Raw genomic sequence first — 19,878 nt, forward strand, 5'->3', positions numbered from 1 at the left:
CACCTTGCAGGGCCCTTAGGTCAGGGCCCTTAGGGGGCCGCCGCCCATCTCGGGCCCCACCTGACGCACCGCCACTGCGTGGCGCTCGCCTCCCCGGGCCAGGGGCCTCGCTGCTTCCCAACGGGCTGCAGCGTCGGCCGCCTGACTCATGGTCTGCGGGCGCCACATGGCGAGCTGTTGTCGGAGCCCCAGATCCGGAAGGGCCTGAATAAAGTGATCCAGCGCCAGGCTTTCCTGGGAACTCGCTGCCATGTCCGCGTGTGCAATCCCTACCGCGCTGCGAATATCGTGAGCAAGTTCCCCGATGGTCTCCTGGGGCTTGCGTTTACGCTGCGCAAGTTGAGCTTTAACAAGCTCGCTTTGCTGCTCGATACCGAAACGGTTAATTAAAGCCGCACGGAGAGCTGGCAGGGTGAGAGCACCCGGTGGTAAAGCTGTCAGCACCTCCGCCACCGCACCGCGCAGCGCCCCTACCAGGTGTACTCCACCTTCGTCCAGATTCCAACCGTTGCCTTTACACACGTACTCAAACTGCGCCAGGTACGCCCTCAAATCACTCTTGCCGTCATACGGCGCGAGTGGGACTTTGTGGGCGCCCGAAGGTCGGACCCCGCGCGTCACTCCCTGCAGGATCAACGCGGGACCAAACCGCTCGGGCTCCCACAGTACGCTATTCCCGGGGGGCTCCCGCACGTCCCCCGTCCCTCCAAACACTACCCCCCGTGGTGTCGATGCCTGGGTCGCCCTTCCGCAACCCGCTACCCACTCCATACCCGCACACCCTTGCTCACCAGCACCCCCCTCACTCCCCATAGCCAGACCTCCTTGCACACCTCCTCTTTCCATACACTCCGGACCAGTCATACATCTCACCATTGGTCCCTCACGAACACCCGGGTCTACACCACCCCCCAAGCCGACTGAATCTCCCCTCACACCATATGCATTTCCGCGTATATCGTCACTCACCTCGGTACCTCGTCGTCGCACCTCCTCTGCCACCTGCAAACTCTTTATTTGGTTAGTGAGCACATCATCATGATTTGAACACAGACCTTGCACATACTCCATCACTTCCTCCCTTATTTCCTTTTTAGTTTCCCTCCATCTCTTCTTAATTTCACTCACCCCTTCTTCCACCTCCTCTAATTTTTCCTTTACCTCCTTCATCTCCCTGTGCGCCCCCTCTATCTCTTCCTCTAACGCCACTTTAACCGTTTCTATGTGCGTCCTCACCTCTCGGTCCTTCGTCTTCATTACTTCTGTCACCTCTTCCAACTTCTTCGTCAACCCCTCATGTACCATCTGACATTCCTTCTGTGTCGCTATTAATTCGTTCTTAATGTCTTTTTGTGTCGCTTTTAATCCCCCGATTATTGCCGTGTTCTTTTCCACTTGGTCCACTAGTTCCTTTTGTCCCACTGTCAGCTGTTCTACTCCCTTCGTCAGACCCTCTATGCCCCCCTGTAACCTCGCCGTATTATTCCTCACTTCTTTCTCCATACGCTTTTCACCTCGCTTTACCTCCTCGCGTACCCCCGAGACCTCCTCACTTACACCTCGTCGTATCTCCTCTTTCATCTCCTCCCCCTCTTTTGTAGATGCTGCCCTCATCTGTCCCAATTCATTCCTCTGAGCATCCAATTTGGTTTCTACCCCGATTTTTACCTCCTCTATCTGCTCTCCCATTTGTTTAATTTCTCTGGCGGATTGCTCCCCTATCTCCCGCAATTTGTCTTCCATCCTATCTTCTAACCCCCTCAACCCATTTTTCACCCCCTCTAACTGATTCTCCTGGGCAGCCATTCTATTTTCCACCCCCATTAACCCATGTTTCACCCCTTCTATCCCATTGTCTAACCCCTCAAATTTCTTGTCTAATCCCTCAAAATTATTGTCTAACCCCTCAAATTTGCTGTCTATCTTCACTATTTGGGCACTGGTACCCCTCGCTTCGTCCCTCATTACCCCCAATTGCTCACTCTGAGCCCTCGCTTCGTCCCTCATTACCCCCAATTGCTCACTCTGAGCCCTCGCTTCGTCCCTTATTTGCTCACCCATTTTGGCTTCCAATCGCTCACTCTGAGCATCCATCCAGTTCCCCATTTGCTCACTATCAGCCCTCATTCTGTTTTCCATTCGTTCCATACTGTCGTTTTTTTCTGCATTTCCACCATGAATTGGGCCATGAAGGCTTGCATTTGGGCCGCGCTCATTGGTTCCGCGGCCGTGGCCCCCTCAACCACGTGCGCGAGAGCGCCATTTTGTGCGCCTGATACCCCCTCAACCACATCCTCCATATACATTTCCCCGAGGTCCTGGGTCGATTCTACCCCGTCTATCTGTATCTCTCCCACCGGCATCCCGTTGCCTTGACCAGCCATGGCGCGATTTCAAAATTCGGGTTTTTGTAAAACAAAAGCAAGTTTCGGCTACTCCAAATTTTGACCAAATTTTTTTTTTTTCTAGCTGTTTTAAAAATTTGGTTCGGGCCTCGTATCTCACTCCCCGACACCAATTGTTACGGTCCGCGGATAAGGATGTTGTTTGCCGAGCGAAGGCACCGCGGCCGAACAGTTGTTCCCCGACTAAACCCGATTCACCCAAACATTGGCCGTATCGCGCCACAGATATTCAATGTGGAAAAGACTAAGACGACGAATGCAAAGAGGAAGAAGAAGAAGACGTACAGAAGAGTAACGGGGTTTATTATTTACACACACATAAGCAAAAAGAGCAGTCACGATTATTTACAGGTGACATGAAAACGCAGGTGACACAGTGAAAATTACTAGCTTATACGGACTTAATTACCTACCCAGGACAGCACGAACAAAACAAACTCACGTACGCAAATGGATGGAAGGGTAGGAATCGTTTGGAGGGATGAGCCGGTGGGATCACAGGGCACAGCGAGCGGGTCCACTCCGGGCGCGAAGCGGGGAGCCGGCAGCTCCTTGTATTCGGCTTTACAGCGCACGCCGGCAGCTCCTTGTATTCGGCTTTACAGCGCACGCCGGCAGCTCCTTGTATTCGGCTTTACAGCGCACGCCGGCAGGGTCACTCGGCTGGTTGAAACGGGGCTGGTTGAAGCGGCTCTTTGTCAAAGGCTTTTCGTATCTCGCACGCAACAACGGTGCAACTCTCAACTCTCTTGGACCTCACAACCCAGCTCTCTCTTGGACCCTGTTTGCGACTCTCGTGTAAAAGCTCCTCTCCTTTCTCAGCTCATCTGCAATCTGTTTGGGGAACGTCCCGCAGCGGGTTATATAGGCCCCGCCCCTCAACCTTCGCGAACCTCCTTGATCTTTCTCTCCAAGTCCAACCCCTTGTTCGTGGTTGGTTGAGTGGGGCTGACTCACTCCTCCCTTCTCTGATGAGGTGGGGACCCGCCTTTCTTCCCCAACCCTGCCTCGTGGTCAATGGCGGCTTTGGAGGGGATGTAATTGGCAATCGAGGCTTGGCAATGACGAAAGGGGGAAATGGAGGTTTTTGGGAATGGGAATAAAGGGAATCTATCTCTTTCACCCGGTGCAATGGAGTGTCATTCTAATGGAAGACAAGGCCTTACTCTAAAACACATAATAAGATATAAGCTACTGAACAAGGGTTTTATCGTGTCCTTCAATGTGGTGTTTCATGGAATTAACTACCGGGACGCCCTTTTTACCTTTACACAACTCCGGAGGCAGGAGGGGCCATAATCAACTATGTTACACAATCAAAAAAATGCAATCCTCATATCCGCAACAATATATATATATATATATATATATATATATATATATATATATATATATGTATATATATATATATCTGGCACACTACCCCACTCCCCCCCAGCCTCTCCCCCCCCCCCCCCCCCCACACACACACACACACACATCTCGTTTTTTCATTTCTGTTCCTCACAATTCTATCTCTCTCTTTTATACACGCACATACACACACACACACACACTTAATTAATTGTACAGTATCGGTTGTTCCTAAACTTAAATATAAATAATTTAAAGGATTGTTGTAAATGATGTTAATTTCACAACATCCCATATTCAACTTCATTTAAATTGTAAACCTCAAACATAGTTTCTCCTCCTAAAGCAAGAACGTTAACCCGTAAGCAATTGACTCGTTTCCCGACTGCATGGATCATCAGCTGGGCACCGTTCTTCCTCGAGGTTTCGATCCTTTCAGCCCAGGGCCTCTCCAAACGGCGGATCCACAACCTCGATCATGGATCCACATCAATAGATGGTACATCAGTAGATCCACAACCTCAGTTGCGTCCAGGCAGTCAGTCAACCCATCAATGCACCAACATATTGCATCGCACATTTGCTGCAGGTCAATAGGTAAACTATATTTGAGGTTTTACATGTAATTAATTCTTTACTTTCTTTTAACTTGTAACATCTAGCCATTACTGTACAATTAATTATATTGTTTGTGGTTTTCATGCTTTGAAGTGTAATTGAACAAACATAAAATATCACATAAATGTAGTTTAACAAACACATTAAAATCACATCAACAAAGAATAAACATATAAATATATGAGAAACAGTATGGTGGATTTTCCACCAAAAGATAATGACAAATCAGCGGGAGAAGCCGCACCAAAAGAAATGTCAATCATCACACACATCTCGTTTTTTCATTTCTGTTCCTCACACACACACACACACACACACACACACACACACACACACACACACACACACACACACACACACACACACACACACTCCCTCTTCACCTCAGTGCCATTAAGTAGATAAGCTGATATAAATTAAAACAAGAGTGAGACTTGCTTTGCAATACATGTCTCTGATCGATGTGATATTTTCTAAGTCCAAAAAGGGCAAACTCCATGAAAAATTGACGAAACACCGTGAAACTCAAACTTGTTCTGTAAGTTATCATAATAAAACCATGTACCAAGTTTCAATTGAATATGTTAAAGGGTATGGGAAAAAAGTGCAGAAAACCACAGATGGGACGGACGGACGGATGGACAAACAGACGTACAGACAGACATAGGCGAAACCTACAGTCCCCTTGGGTGAAACCGGTAGAGGACTAATAACATGTGGTTGACAGAGCGCAGACATGAGGGAGGGACCAAATGGTCTTCATCTGTGTCTAAGTTCCTTGTTTATCCTTGTAAGTATCACATGCAGCAGAAATACATTGGTAGACATCGGTGTACTTTTATTACAAAGACCATACAGCGGAATATATTATTACTTGCGAAAATCGAAGATTTTTTCAAGTATATTGGCTGGTCTTGTTTTATTATTGACATTATTAGAAAAAACATTACTGGCATTATAATATTGACGACTGCCTCTCCTGGTCTTACTTCCTCTGCTCTCTCAGTCTTCCGACCCTCATCGGCTACTCCTGGAGGGATGTAGTCTTAAAATAACCTCATCCTGCGCCAAAGTTTTCTGTATATAGTTATGTGGTGATCCGGATTCGGATCCGGCTACTATAAGTTTTTAAGTGATTCTTCACCATTGTGAACATAGGGCCAAAAACGATACATAGCAAGATATCTCAAAAAGTTATGGATGGATTTGGACGAAACTTGGTGGGCAGGTTAGGTGTCTGACAAGGACAAATAGATTCCATTTTGGTGAAGATCTGAATATGGATTCGGATATGATAATTATTTAATTTTTAAGTGATTCTTCACCATTGGGAGATGGGGCCAAAAACGATACATAGCAGGATATCTCAAAATGTTGTGGACGGATTTGGACGAAGCTTGGTGAACCGGTTGGGTGTCTGACAAGGACGATTCGATTCAATTTTGGTGATTATCTGAATATGGATTCGGATATGAGAATTATTTAATTTTAAAGTGATTCTTCACCATTGGGAGATAGGGCCAAAAACGATACATAGCAAGATATCTCAAAAAGTTATGGATGGATTTGGACGAAACTTGGTGGGCAGGTTAGGTGTCTGACAAGGACAAATAGATTCCATTTTGGTGAAGATCTGAATATGGATTCGGATATGATAATTATTTAATTTTAAAGTGATTCTTCACCATTGGGAGATAGGGCCAAAAACGATACATAGCAAGATATCTCAAAAAGTTGTGGATGGATTTGGACGAAACTTGGTGGGCAGGTTAGGTGTCTGACAAGGACAAATAGATTCCATTTTGGTGAAGATCTGAATATGGATTCGGATATGATAATTATTTAATTTTTAAGTGATTCTTCACCATTGGGAGATAGGGCCAAAAACGATACATAGCAGGATATCTCAAAATGTTGTGGACGGATTTGGACGAAGCTTGGTGAACCGGTTGGGTGTCTGACAAGGACGATTCGATTCAATTTTGGTGATTATCTGAATATGGATTCGGATATGATTAATTATTTAATTTTAAAGAGATTTTTCACCATTGGGAGACGGGGCCAAAAACGATACATAGCAGGATATCTCAAAAAGTTGTGGACGGATTTGGGCGAAGCTTGGTAAACCGGTTGGGTTTCTGACAAGGACGATTCGATTCGATTTTGGTGATGATCTGAATATGGATTCGGATATGAGAATTATTTAATTTTAAAGAGATTTTTCACCATTGGGAGACGGGGCCAAAAACGATACATAGCAGGATATCTCAAAAAGTTGTGGAGGGATTTGGACGAAGCTTGGTCGACAGGTTGTGTGTCTGACAAGGACGATTCGATTCGATTTTGGTGATGATCTGAATATGGATTCGGATATGAGAATTATTTAATTTTAAGTGATTCTTCACCATTGGGTGAAGATAAACACCTTCGTAAGACAACATTTGAACCTGGAGTGTCGGCCACATCATCAGACACCAATGGTTCCGGATTTGCCAACTTCGAGATTCCTTTGTAAAGTTTTTCGCTCACCAAGACCTGGGAAGAAAGTGAGCGAGAGGGATTGGACCTGGGGTGGGAAGCAAAGACCCAAAGGCCCAATAACCGAGACGCGACACGTAATAACGCGCCAAGGTCCGGAGCCGCTCTGTCTGAACTCCAAAGTGCCGCACTATTTCTGACGCCGCCGCCTTTACCTGTAATTAGCGACTATTTGTGGACAGGTGAGCTCATCGGGGATATAAAAAAGCAAGAGTAGAGGGAGAAACGGGGAGACGAAGTTTCTCAACAGCTCCAGAAGTTCTTGGCGTCACGTGCGGGTGGATTACAGGTGCCAAAACGTGACTTTTCGCTTGAGTAACAAAGCATAATTCGCGCGTTTAAACCGAGAATAAGAGACGCGCATCAGGAGACTTAAGCAAGCGGAGCTGTAATGGGTTCACAAGCCTGAAAAGGCTTATACAATAACAGTGTGAGCCACGCCCTGTGCAATGAGTGCCCGGTTCGTAGCGGTTGTACCAACGAATTGGTGTGCCACTAAAGGGTCCATGTAAATAGATGGAGCCTTTAGGTAACGTTCTATATGTTTTAGTAGTTGTAGTTGCCTGGTTGTGATGAGGGCTGGCAGGATGGTTTGGAGGTACACACACTCACCTCTAAGGTGTTTAACCTGGGTTTGAATGGCATCGGTGTGTGCCGTCCCTCGGATGGACCCCAAGCCCGGTGCTCCATCTGCTGACATTATCCCGTGGAAATGAAAAGTCCCAGTCGTGTACCTTTCGTGAAGTGTGGGTGGGCTATCGCCATCACCTTGGGCACATTATCAATTCTTGCCACTAGTCAGGTTCACTATGTTTTTTCGTTCAAAATTTTGGTAGATTAGCAAAACTATACATTTTTGGAATATTCAGAGCATGAGGAATCCAAAAATTAATGTTGGCATTTGCGTAGACACCTTTGCGAAAATGACACTCAGGACAATGTTGAAGATCTGTAAAAGCATATTCCTGAATGGTATAGACCTCGTAGATCCTGTGTATAGGACTTATAGTTCAATCTGATACTACCTATAACTTCCTATAACAACCTATAACTTCAAAGGACTTGCAATGTCATGTATTATGTAATACAGTTATATCACAAATATAAAGACAATGGTTTTCAATTACCTTTGTTTGTTGCTTTTCTATAATCCTGAGCACTATTTTGAGGCCTTTATTGGATTCCTTGACCCAGAAAACATAGGATTAGCATATTTAATTAAGTCTCTAGGTTGACTAGAAGCCGAGATCGCGCAAAATATGTATTTTATGGCGGCCATTTTCAAAATCCAAAATGGCGGCCATGCAGGTGTCTGTGCAAATGCCAACATTGATTTTCAGATTCTCCATGCTCTGAAGATTCCAAAAATGTATAGTTTTGCTAATCTACCAAAATTTTGAACGAAATTATATTTGTTAACATAGTGAACCTGACTACACCTTCAGGCCTGGCCGGCTGGTTCTTGAAAAACTTGGGCAGAAATGTTCTCACTGTCTGACCCGAGAGAAGGGTGGGAATAATAAGGACCGTTGTTAAATACGTAGTCGTAAGTAGTATAGTGGACGGCACTCAGTCGAGAGCATACCTCCACCTGGTTGCCCATAACACTCAATGGTTAAGAATCACTTTTTTAAACTCTACCAGCTGGATCCAGATCTTCACAAAAATTGATTCGATTCTTCCTCGTCACACACACAACTTGTCCAACAAGTTTCGTCCAAATTCATCCATAACTTTTTGAGATATCCTGCTATGTATCGTTTTTGGCCCTACCTCCCAATGGTGAAGAATCACTCAAAAATTAAATAATTCTCAAATCCGAATCCATATTCAGATCTTCACCAACATTGAATCGATTCGTCCTTGTCAGACACCCAACCTGTCCACCAAGTTTCGTCTAAATCCGTCCATAACCTTTTGAGATATCTTGCTATGTAGTTTTTGGCCCTATTTTCCAATGGTGAAGAATCACTTTTTAAAATTCTACTAGCTGGATCCAGATCTTCACAAAAATCGAATCGAATCGTCATTGTCAGACACCCAACCTGTCCACCAAGTTTTGTCCAAATCAATCCATAACTTTTTGAGATATCCTGCTATGTCTCGTTTTTGGCTCGATCTCCCAATGATGAAGAATCACTTAAAAACTAAATGATTCTCATATCCGAATCCATATTCAGATCATCACCAAAATCGAATCGAATTGTCCTTGTCAGACACCCAACCTGTCCACCAAGTTTTGTCTAAATCCGTCCACAACCTTTTGAAATATCTTGCTATGTCTCGTTTTTGGCCGCATCTCCCAATGGTGAAGAATCACTTAAAAGATCCGGATCCGGATCTTCACCAAAATCTAATCATTTCATCCTTGTACCATGCGCTACATCTCTGCCAAATTTCGTCCGAATCCGTCGACAACGTTTTGAGATATTTTGTTCACAAACAAACAGACAGACAAACAGACAGGGGTGAAAACATATAAACCTCGATCCACCTTTGGTGTCGGAGGTAATGAAGCTGTTTAGCAAAGTCTACACCATATGATACAAGCACTGGGATAAGAAACCTTACAATATTGACGCATTCAAATGCTTTCCACAAAATACAAACCTCAAGGTAAAAAGTCTCGATAACAAGGAAATATTTGTACGAATAAAGGCAAAAGCGTGACCAAGGTCCTGCCCCTCGGAAAAGTATGATAAAACAACCAACTAAAGGCTTTGTGGTTCGAACACAGCCAATTACAACCGAACCGAAGGTGTCCCAGTGACCCTTTTCCACAAAAAACGAGGAACGTTTTCATTCTGTCCACGAACAACAGCAAAACAATGACGCAACAATGTTGATAGCAAATACACGTAGGAAATGACTCCTCCATGCTGTTGGAAAGTATTCCACGCTGTACTACATATTACTGTTGTCATTACGCCTCCTGAAAGTGAAATTCTCATCCACATTTGCTCGGAGCATAAGTTTCCAGGGATCTTACGCATCGATAAAAGTTTCGACTTTTTTGTTTTTTAATGGTAAACTTTTCGCCCCGCCCACTGCCCCGCCCACTTTTCAGCCCCGTTTGAGGATCAAAATCTAGGTGGCGTTGCCCAGCGAAGAGATAGCATTGCGTGAGGTGACGTGGAAGGAGAGCTTCGGAGGTGTTTTTAGAAAAGTAAATCTCAGAGTGAAGTTCAGTTAAAGTGGTCTTGGAAGATCTCGCAGAGATCGCGGGGGAATCTGCTGCGGACCAAATAGGTTGGTGAACGATATCCCCGAAGATGCCGGCCACGTGTGACCTTCCGCCTGCGTCGCTCGCAGGTCTCACGGAGAACGAATCCGAGGCGCGGTCCTCGCTGCTCCTCGGCACACCTGAGTTACACCTGCAGATGGGAGGATCGCAGCGTGACACTATCGCCGCCGATGGGCCACACACCTTGGTATCGGTCAACGTGCCGGGATCCCAGTACTGTCGCGTTTCAGCTGCTCCGCGACGTCGTCGAGAGTTCACTCCCGCCGGGAAGAAGGACGTGCTCTACTGGGAGAAGCGAAGGAAGAACAACGAGGCCGCGAAGCGATCGCGCGAGAAGCGCCGACTCACCGACCTCGTGCTGGAGTCGCGCGTCCTGGCGCTGCTCGAGGACAACGCGGGTCTGCGCGCCGAACTGCTCGCACTGCGCATGCGCCTCGGCGCGGGGTCCGGTCCGGGGGACCGGCCGCGATCTTCGGAACACGCGCTGCGTCTGCGTCCCGCACCGACTAGACCGTTTCTCCAGACGCACTTCCACCCTCCGACACCTCATGAGCACCCTCTGCAGCGCCAGCTCTCGTGGGACGCTTTCGCCGCGCCGTGGCCGATGTACCGCGCCGTGCCCGCGCTCCCCGACGACACCTGTTCGGGGTCGGCACGACCCTCTCACACGACGCTCCGATCCCCTCCACCTCCATCGGTTCCTCCTCCACAGAGGGACCACGTGCCTTCCCCGGCCCCGCGGGTGCTTCCCTCGCACGACCCACAGGGCGCGGGTCTAACTCTCCCGTGCAAACTCCGCTTCAAGGGCGCTAACGCGATCGCAGCTGCGAACGAACTCCATGGGAACAGGTCAAAGTCGCCCGCCTTGGGCCGCCTCGCCTCACTTGAAGTTTCCCCCGGGTCGGTGTCGCCTCCAAACTCCTCTTCCTCCTCTTCCTCGCCATCCTTTCCCCCTTTCTCCCCGTGTGCTTCGTTTAGCCCCTCGTTGCCGTTCGGCGCCCATTACTCCTCCAATGTGGCCGCATCTCCGACCTCCCTGAGCACCGAGAATCACGTCCTGCGGTCCGAGCTCGCGTCGCTGTCCGCCGAGATCTCCTGTCTGCGCCGTATCGTGGCGGCCGGAATGCGCCCAGAGTGAAGCGGTACACTAGTGTGGACACTGCGTCAAGGTTTATTGTGTTGTAAGCCCTGATCTACGAACTAGACACGATGTGTTATTCATGGAGTCACGTTGATGCTTAGTTATTACTTATTAGTCATGACGCCATCATTACACGAAGGAAATGGTGTGGAACCTTCAGGACTGAAATGTTATTTCATTGACATTTACACACATATACACACACACACACACACACACACACACACACACACACACATATACATACGCATATACACACGCACACACACACACACACAGACACCCATACACACACACAGACACGCATACACACACATAGACACACGCATACACACACACAGACACAGAGACACACACAGACACAGAGACACACACACACAGAGACACACAGACACAGACACATACAGACACAGACACACACACACATACATACGTATACACATAGACATATACAAACACACATACTCTATATATGTACACACACACACACACACACACACACACACACACACACACCGCATTGTATATAAAGTGTACAACCCAAAATAATGAGCTTACTAAATGTATATGTAGTTGTTTCTAAAATACATTTTAAAATTCCATTAATCCAAGTTTCTTTGCAACGAACTTGAACGCAGGAGGAGGAAGCCACTCGACCCATCCACGCCCGTGCGAAATGGCTGCCAACCTATGGTTGTTTTCCGTGCTCTGCTCTTTTTAAATGCTGTTTTAAACCATTTTAAAGACTTTGGTATAACTCGTCCAGGGTTTAAAGTACCGACCTCGCAGACCCAGAGCGGACTCTCTAACCATTACACCACCGATGTGACATAGGCTATTAATAATAATAATCAATAATCAATAATTATCAATAGTGTTAATCAAGTCAAGTGGATATGAAGAGATCTGTAATATTCATCACATTACTTTAATAATATGCAAGCAGCAACTCTTACAATTGAATATCTGTATACGTTACCTTGGTCTATATTGTGAGACCATCATGGTCTATTTAACACATACAGGGTGAGCCATAAATAAGCCCCATGAATAATAATAACATATTACAGTAATAACAACAATTACAATACCTCCTTAGGCATCTAATGCATCCGCACGTGGAGAAACATTATCTTGTGCCTTGGCAACGGATGACGTCATACAGATGCATTTGATGTCTAAGGATGTATTGTAATTGTTGTTATTACTGTAATGTTATTATTACTCATGTTATCATGTATTACTGTTATTAATGTATTATGTTATTATACCTGGGACTTATGACTCACCTTGTAGTCTATTTACAGTGTTTTTAATGTATCCTCGTTTTATTATATTATATACGACACATAGGGTGGCCCAAAAGTCTGTTTACGGAGATTGTCATGTTTATTTTTTTGAAACTTCTGTACATAAGACAATGCTGACATGTATCATGTATGATTTGGCAAATCTGCCCGGACAACAAAATAAATGATTTCATTAACATCTTCAAAAATAAATTCAAAAATATTGATAATGAAATGATCAATTCCTCTTTATCAGGTAAACGAACTATATTGGGAAATAAAAAAATGTTGCTAATCCCAGGAGAGGGCGAGTGCTATGCATTGGCAACACAAGAGAATAACATGAGAATAACATGAAAATAACATGGTTCAAGGTATCCGCCATAAAAGACCGCCAAGTTGTGACGTTTCAGCCTCGAATGCTCCGATGAAGGGTAAAGGCCGAAACGTCAATAATTTGCGGTCTTTTACCACGAATACCCTGTAGGTATGCACACTCGCTTCAACCCAGGTGGGTTTGAATCTCGACCCAGGTGTAAACTTCCACCCTGGTGTATCACATGCGTGCGGGACGAGGCACCAAGTCCATCAGGACTCGTCTGCACAGAAATGGTCGTTGCTGGACGTTCATGATCATGTGGAGTGTAAACTTGACCAGAGGATTCCGAAGGACAAAAGTGAGGCTGTCAATATTTTTTGACTATATAGGTCAAAGGTCAAAGGTCAAGGGTCAAGGTTCTCTGGTTTGTCCAGGCAATATCTCAGCCATCCTTTGAGCGAGGAAGCTGAAATTTGGACACAATAGCGAACAAGTGCTTTGGCAAAAAAAAACATTATTTTCTTTTTCAATTAATTGATTAATTACTTAATTATTATCGATTTATTAAGTATTATTTACTTTCTTTCAGATCTCGGCAATATTCCAGGCACCTTTTGAGATAGGAAGCTGAAATTTGGACACAATAGCGAACAAGTGCTTTCGCAAAAAAAACATTTTTTATTTGTTTTAATTAATTGATTAATCACTTAATTATTATCGATTTATTAAGTACTTATTTACTTTCTTTCAGATCTCGGCAATATTTCAGGCACCTTTTGAGATAGGAAGCTGAAATTTGGACACAATAGTGAACAAGTGCTTTGGCAAAAAAACCATTATTTTCTTTTTCAATTAATTGATTAATTACTTAATTATTATTGATTTATTAAGTACTTATTTACTTTCTTTCAGATCTCGCCAATATTTCAGGCACCTTTTGAGAGAGGAAGCTGAAATTTGGACACAATAGCGAACAAGTGCTTTGGCAAAAAAAAACCATTATTTTCTTTTTCAATTAATTGATTAATTACTTAATTATTATCGATTTATTAAGTATTATTTACTTTCTTTCAGATCTCGGCAATATTTCAGGCACCTTTTGAGATAGGAAGCTGAAATTTGGACACAATAGCGAACAAGTGCTTTCGCAAAAAAAACATTTTTTATTTGTTTTAATTAATTGATTAATTACTTAATTATTATCGATTTATTAAGTACTTATTTACTTTCTTTCAGATCTCGGCAATATTTCAGGCACCTTTTGAGATAGGAAGCTGAAATTTGGACACAATAGCGAACAAGTGCTTTGGCAAAAAAAACATTATTTTATTTTTCAATTAATTGATTAATTACTTAATTATTATCGATTTATTAAGTACTTATTTACTTTCTTTCAGATCTCGGCAATATTTCAGGCACCTTTTGAGATAGGAAGCTGAAATTTGGACACAATAGTGAACAAGTGCTTTGGCAAAAAAACCATTGTTTTCTTTTTCAATTAATTGATTAATTACTTAATTATTATTGATTTATTAAGTACTTATTTACTTTCTTTCAGATCTCGCCAATATTTCAGGCACCTTTTGAGAGAGGAAGCTGAAATTTGGACACAATAGCGAACAAGTGCTTTGGCAAAAAAAACCATTATTTTCTTTTTCAATTAATTGATTAATTACTTAATTATTATCGATTTATTAAGTATTATTTACTTTCTTTCAGATCTCGGCAATATTTCAGGCACCTTTTGAGATAGGAAGCTGAAATTTGGACACAATAGTGAACAAGTGCTTTCGCAAAAAAAACATTTTTTATTTGTTTTAATTAATTGATTAATTACTTAATTATTATCGATTTATTAAGTACTTATTTACTTTCTTTCAGATCTCGGCAATATTTCAGGCACCTTTTGAGATAGGAAGCTGAAATTTGGACACAATAGCGAACAAGTGCTTTGGCAAAAAAAACATTATTTTATTTTTCAATTAATTGATTAATTACTTAATTATTATCGATTTATTAAGTACTTATTTACTTTCTTTCAGATCTCGGCAATATTTCAGGCACCTTTTGAGATAGGAAGCTGAAATTTGGACACAATAGCGAACAAGTGCTTTGGCAAAAAAACTATTTTTTATTTTTCAATTAATTGATTAATTACTTAATTATATTATCGATTTATTAAGTACTTATTTACTTTCTTTCAAATCTCGCCAATATTTCAGGCACCTTTTGAGATAGGAAGCTGAAATTTGGACACAATAGCGAACAAGTGCTTTGGCAAAAAAACTATTTTTTATTTTTCAATTAATTGATTAATTACTTAATTATATTATCGATTTATTAAGTACTTATTTACTTTCTTTCAAATCTAGGCAATATTTCAGACACCTTTTGAGATAGGAAGCTGATATTTGGACACGACAGTGACCAAGTGATTTGGCTCTATTTAGGTTGTCTTTGATTTATTGATTAATCAACTAATCGATTACTCATTTAATTTTCCGATTTACTGCTTAATTAATTTTCAAAACTAGAATATAAGACCGGTCGCTTTGCTGACGGAAATACCAATCTTTGCTACGATGGCTAATCTATGGGGGAAGAAAAAAAGGATTTCTGGGAGGTCCTGCTCTCCATGCAGGGACAACTAACATGACGTGTTGGCATTCGCAGTTTTCACACACGTGTCCATGTACCCATAACAACAACAACAAAAAAAGACAGAAAGACAGACACGGCTCCTTTTATAATATAGAAGTTACAGCTACGGATGAGACGGTGGTGGTTTGGGTATGCTATTAGCCAATTGATTAAGAAATTAATTATTTTATGATTATTTATTCATTTTAATTACACAATTAATCAATTATTGATTCTCTCGATGTTTGTCATAACTGTTCGGCTACAGCCTGATGCCCTCTTGTTTGTCTGTTTGTTTGCTTGTGAACAGGATATCTCAAAAAGTTGTGGAGCGATTCGGCCAAAACTTGGTGGAGAGGTAGTGTATGTGACAAGGACGAAATTATTAGCTTTTGGTGAAGATCGGGATTCGGATCCGGCAAGTATTATTTTTTAAGTGATTCTTCACCATTGGGAGATAGAGCCAAAAACGATACATAGCAGGATATCTCAAACAGTTATGGACGGATTTGGACGAAATTTGGCAGAGATGGAGCGTATGCAACACCGACGAAATAATTAGATTTTGGTGAAGATCCGGATTCGGATCCGGCTACAAGAATTTTTTCAGTGATTTTTCACCATTGGGAGATAGGGCCAAAAACGATACATAGCAGGATATCTCAAAAAGTTATGGATGGATTTGGACGAAACTTGGTGGACCGAAACTTGGTGTGTGACAAGGAAGAATCGATTCGATTTTGGTGAAGATCTGAATATGGATTCGGATATGAGAGTTATTTAATTTTTAAGTGTTTCTCCACCATCGAGAGATCGGGCGAAAAGCGATACATCGCACGATATTTAAAAAGGTTATGGACGGTTTATGACTAAACTTGGTGGATGAGTGGGTTCGGTGACAAGAACAAGCCGATTTGATTTTGGTTCAGGTCCGATTCCAGATCCGGCCTATCAGTGGGATACAAAATATAAACTGTTCACCAGGTGGAGGTATGCGCTCTACCAAGTGTAGCAGTTGTATTATACAATCGCGTGAGTGTTGAACAAAAGCTCGACGGTGCTCTGTAATGGAATTCATTATTCCCATAAAAGTAGGTCCTATCTTATATATGACGTTGTTGTTGATTTAAAATTACGATACTGATGATTTTGCGGATTATTAGATTAAAATATGATACTTTGACGAGTCTTGTGAATTTTCATCCCAAACATCATGGCCTTTTCGGGCTAACCATCCATGAACCTTTATCATCGGGACCGCTTCAGCAGTTATAGTCGAGGCGTCAAACATTAATAAATTAATTAACGTTTGAAAGGTTACATTATATGAAACTATAAACAAACTGGAAATCTCTTCTTCACTTCGAATATACACTTGTGGTTCACAACTTAACATCCATCACGAAAACATTTATTTCGCTTTCCTTCAAAGTTGAATCTACACTTGAAAATGTCCCAATGAGATTACGCAAACAACCCGCAATGTGCAATTCATTATCAAACACCAAATCTAATGGTGTAAAGTCATGATATAACAATTAATTCATTTACCATACAATGGCGCTCGTTTTTATTGCCTTCCAAGACTGTTTATGACGTATGAATACTGGACATAGTCTGCAAATTGGGAATATGATTGTTACTGGGATAACATTTTATGACGTCACGTTGCAATAAATGTTGCATGAACATCGCGCAAGGGACTTTCACAAGTGTCACGACTGCTACACCAAGATAATCTTTTTTCGTTATCTCGACATCTCACCCGACTCATACACCCCAACTCCCCCACCCCAATCCCTCAACCCCACCCACACCCCTTGTTCCGTTGCTCACCACCACCTGCTTAGCTCGGATGTTGCAGCGAAGGAGCTGACGATGCTTTGTGGAGGTCACCCGCATTTCATTAAACCACAATCAGCTTTGTTAAAAGTAAATATCTGCGCTCATGTTGGAAACACTCCTTGACTTCATTTGCGGGTCGTTATGACTTGCTGTATGAAATATTAACATCAATCCATCAAAATCATGGCAAGAGTCCGAATACCAGTTGATGTAATGATGAAAGATGTTTCAAAACGCCTTTGGACCAGCTATGGGCTCAGCATACGTGCACACCTTAACTCAAACCCTGAGTTTGCATGCACCCCTTAACTCAAACCCTGAGTTTACATGCACACCTTAACTCAACCCCTGAGTTTGCATGCACACCTCAACTCAAACCCGGAGTTTATGTACACACCTCAACTCAAACCCTGAGTTTGCGTGCACACCTCAACTCAAACCCTGAGTTTGCGTGCACACCTTAACTCAAACCCTGAGTTTGTGTGCACACCTTAACTCAAATCCTGAGTTTACGTGCACACCTTAACTCAAACCCTGAGTTTGCGTGCACACCTTAACTCAAACCCTGAGTTTACGTGCACACCTTAACTCACACCCTGAGTTTACGTGCACACCTTGACTCAAACCCTGAGATTACATGCACACCTTAACTCAAACCCTGAGTTTACATGCACACCTTAATTCAATCCCTGAGTTTACATGCACACATTAACTCAAACCCTGAGTTTACATGCGCACCTTAATTATTCAATCCTTGAGTTTACATGCCCACCTTAATTCAATCCCTGAGTTTACATGCACACCTTAACTCAAACCCTGAGTTTACATGCACACCTTAATTCAATCCCTGAGTTTACATGCACACATGAACTCAAACCCTGAGTTTACATGCACACCTTAATTCAATCCCTGAGTTTACATGCACACCTTAATTCAATCCCTGAGTTTACATGCACACCTTAACTCAAACCCTGAGTTTACATGCACACCTTAATTCAATCCCTGAGTTTACATGCACACCTTAACTCAAACCCTGAGTTTACATGCACACCTTAATTCACTCCCTGAGTTTACATGCACACCTTATCTCAAATCCTGAGTTGAACTGAAGAGATGCAAAACCATTTGCACCCCTGCCTCACGATTCAGGGAACCCATGTTCAAGCAGGAGACACAGCCACCAGGGTTAGAACACAAAAATATATCAAGCAAGTACCTGATGCATGGTCAGGAATATGAGTGGAAGAGGGAACAATTTGGGTGAAATTTTGAGACACTGAAAAATGATACGTATCAATATCAGGAGTGGCAGTGTTACGAGTGTGTACCAGCCACTCCTTGGGATGAACATTGAAGTCGCCAAATACCATGATGTTTGCAGAACGGTAGAGTAAAATACCCCTGACAATGCTGCCTGAGATCACGTCCAGCTGAGCACAAGGGGGATCGAGATGTGGATCGGCATGTGCAGGTAGAGATCTGTTATTCTCAGATTGTAAAACCATATTCATAGTGGTAATAATACGTAATAATACCTCAAAAGGTAGTCCATCAATCACAGTTACCCAAACAAACTTGTAGGCCATTTCAAGACACTCAATTGGGTCCAACAAACACACATTGTCATAACGACAACATTCGGTAGAGCGCACACCCCCACCAGGCTGAACAGTTTACATTTTGTATCCCACTGATAGGTCCGAAACTCGGATCCAGATCTGGATCTTCACCAAAATCTAATCAGTCGTCCTTGTCACACACCCATCCTGTCCACAAAGTTTCGTCAGAATCTGTCCACAACGTTTTGAGAAATCCCGCTCACAGACAGACAAAAAGATAAACAGATAGACATGGGTGAAAACGTAAGGTGGCAGAGGTAACTAGAGAGCTGCTCTGATGGTGTAATAATTGATCTTTAACCAACATGGATCTTATAATGTCTGTTTGCTTAACCAGAGAGAGCCAACTCATAATATTGGCCAATTGGTAGCACTTGAAATTCTGCCTCATAATGGAAACAAACATATATACATATATATATATTAAACAAGACCAATCGTCTAACAATGGGGTAGCTTGTTTGATACTTCAATTGAAGAGGGTAATATGACCTGGATGGGGATACCAGTTATTAGTCAGCAAATAATAATTCTTCTTCTTCTTTAACGGACACTATTATCCCACCTTGTTGGGTCTGCTGGGGGAAGCTTGGCCCAAGTCTTTACGAAGTGACTGGCCAGGCCTGACATTCACCGAGTTAGGGAAGGAATTTGGAATTTGGCCATGGTGCCAGCGATACTCTCCTACACTTTGCAAAGGACACCATGGGATATTTTACGCCCACCAACCCATGCTGGCAGACGAGATTCCCAGTTTAACATCCATCCGATGGACGGCACACACATTGATGAATCACCCTGCCTGTGAAACACCAAACTGACAGTTTATAGCTGGGTCGGGATTCAAACCCAGGCTATACGTAGATA

General features: G+C 43.1%; 1 protein-coding gene and 1 long non-coding RNA gene across 2 annotated transcripts in view; both read left to right on the forward strand.

Annotated features, from left to right (window-relative positions):
* The window catches only part of LOC137421557 (uncharacterized), a 68,412-nt gene that overhangs the window by 29,031 nt on the left and 19,503 nt on the right, over positions 1–19,878 (forward strand). The gene's annotated exons all lie outside the window — the stretch shown is intronic.
* LOC144890621 (uncharacterized) lies at positions 10,026–12,823 on the forward strand. Its single transcript, XM_078771255.1, has one exon. It carries the CDS (start codon positions 10,187–10,189, stop codon positions 11,294–11,296), a length of 1,110 nt encoding a protein of 369 aa, XP_078627381.1. The 5' UTR covers positions 10,026–10,186; the 3' UTR covers positions 11,297–12,823.

Source organism: Myxine glutinosa, chromosome 2, assembly GCF_964187855.1.
Source record: "Myxine glutinosa chromosome 2, kmMyxGlut1.1, whole genome shotgun sequence".
Classification (NCBI taxonomy): domain Eukaryota; kingdom Metazoa; phylum Chordata; class Myxini; order Myxiniformes; family Myxinidae; genus Myxine; species Myxine glutinosa.

Excerpts from the sequence above, each read along its gene's own strand:
- LOC144890621 (XM_078771255.1), top strand. The coding sequence starts at position 10,187 with ATGCCGGCCACGTGTGACCTTCCGCCTGCGTCGCTCGCAGGTCTCACG.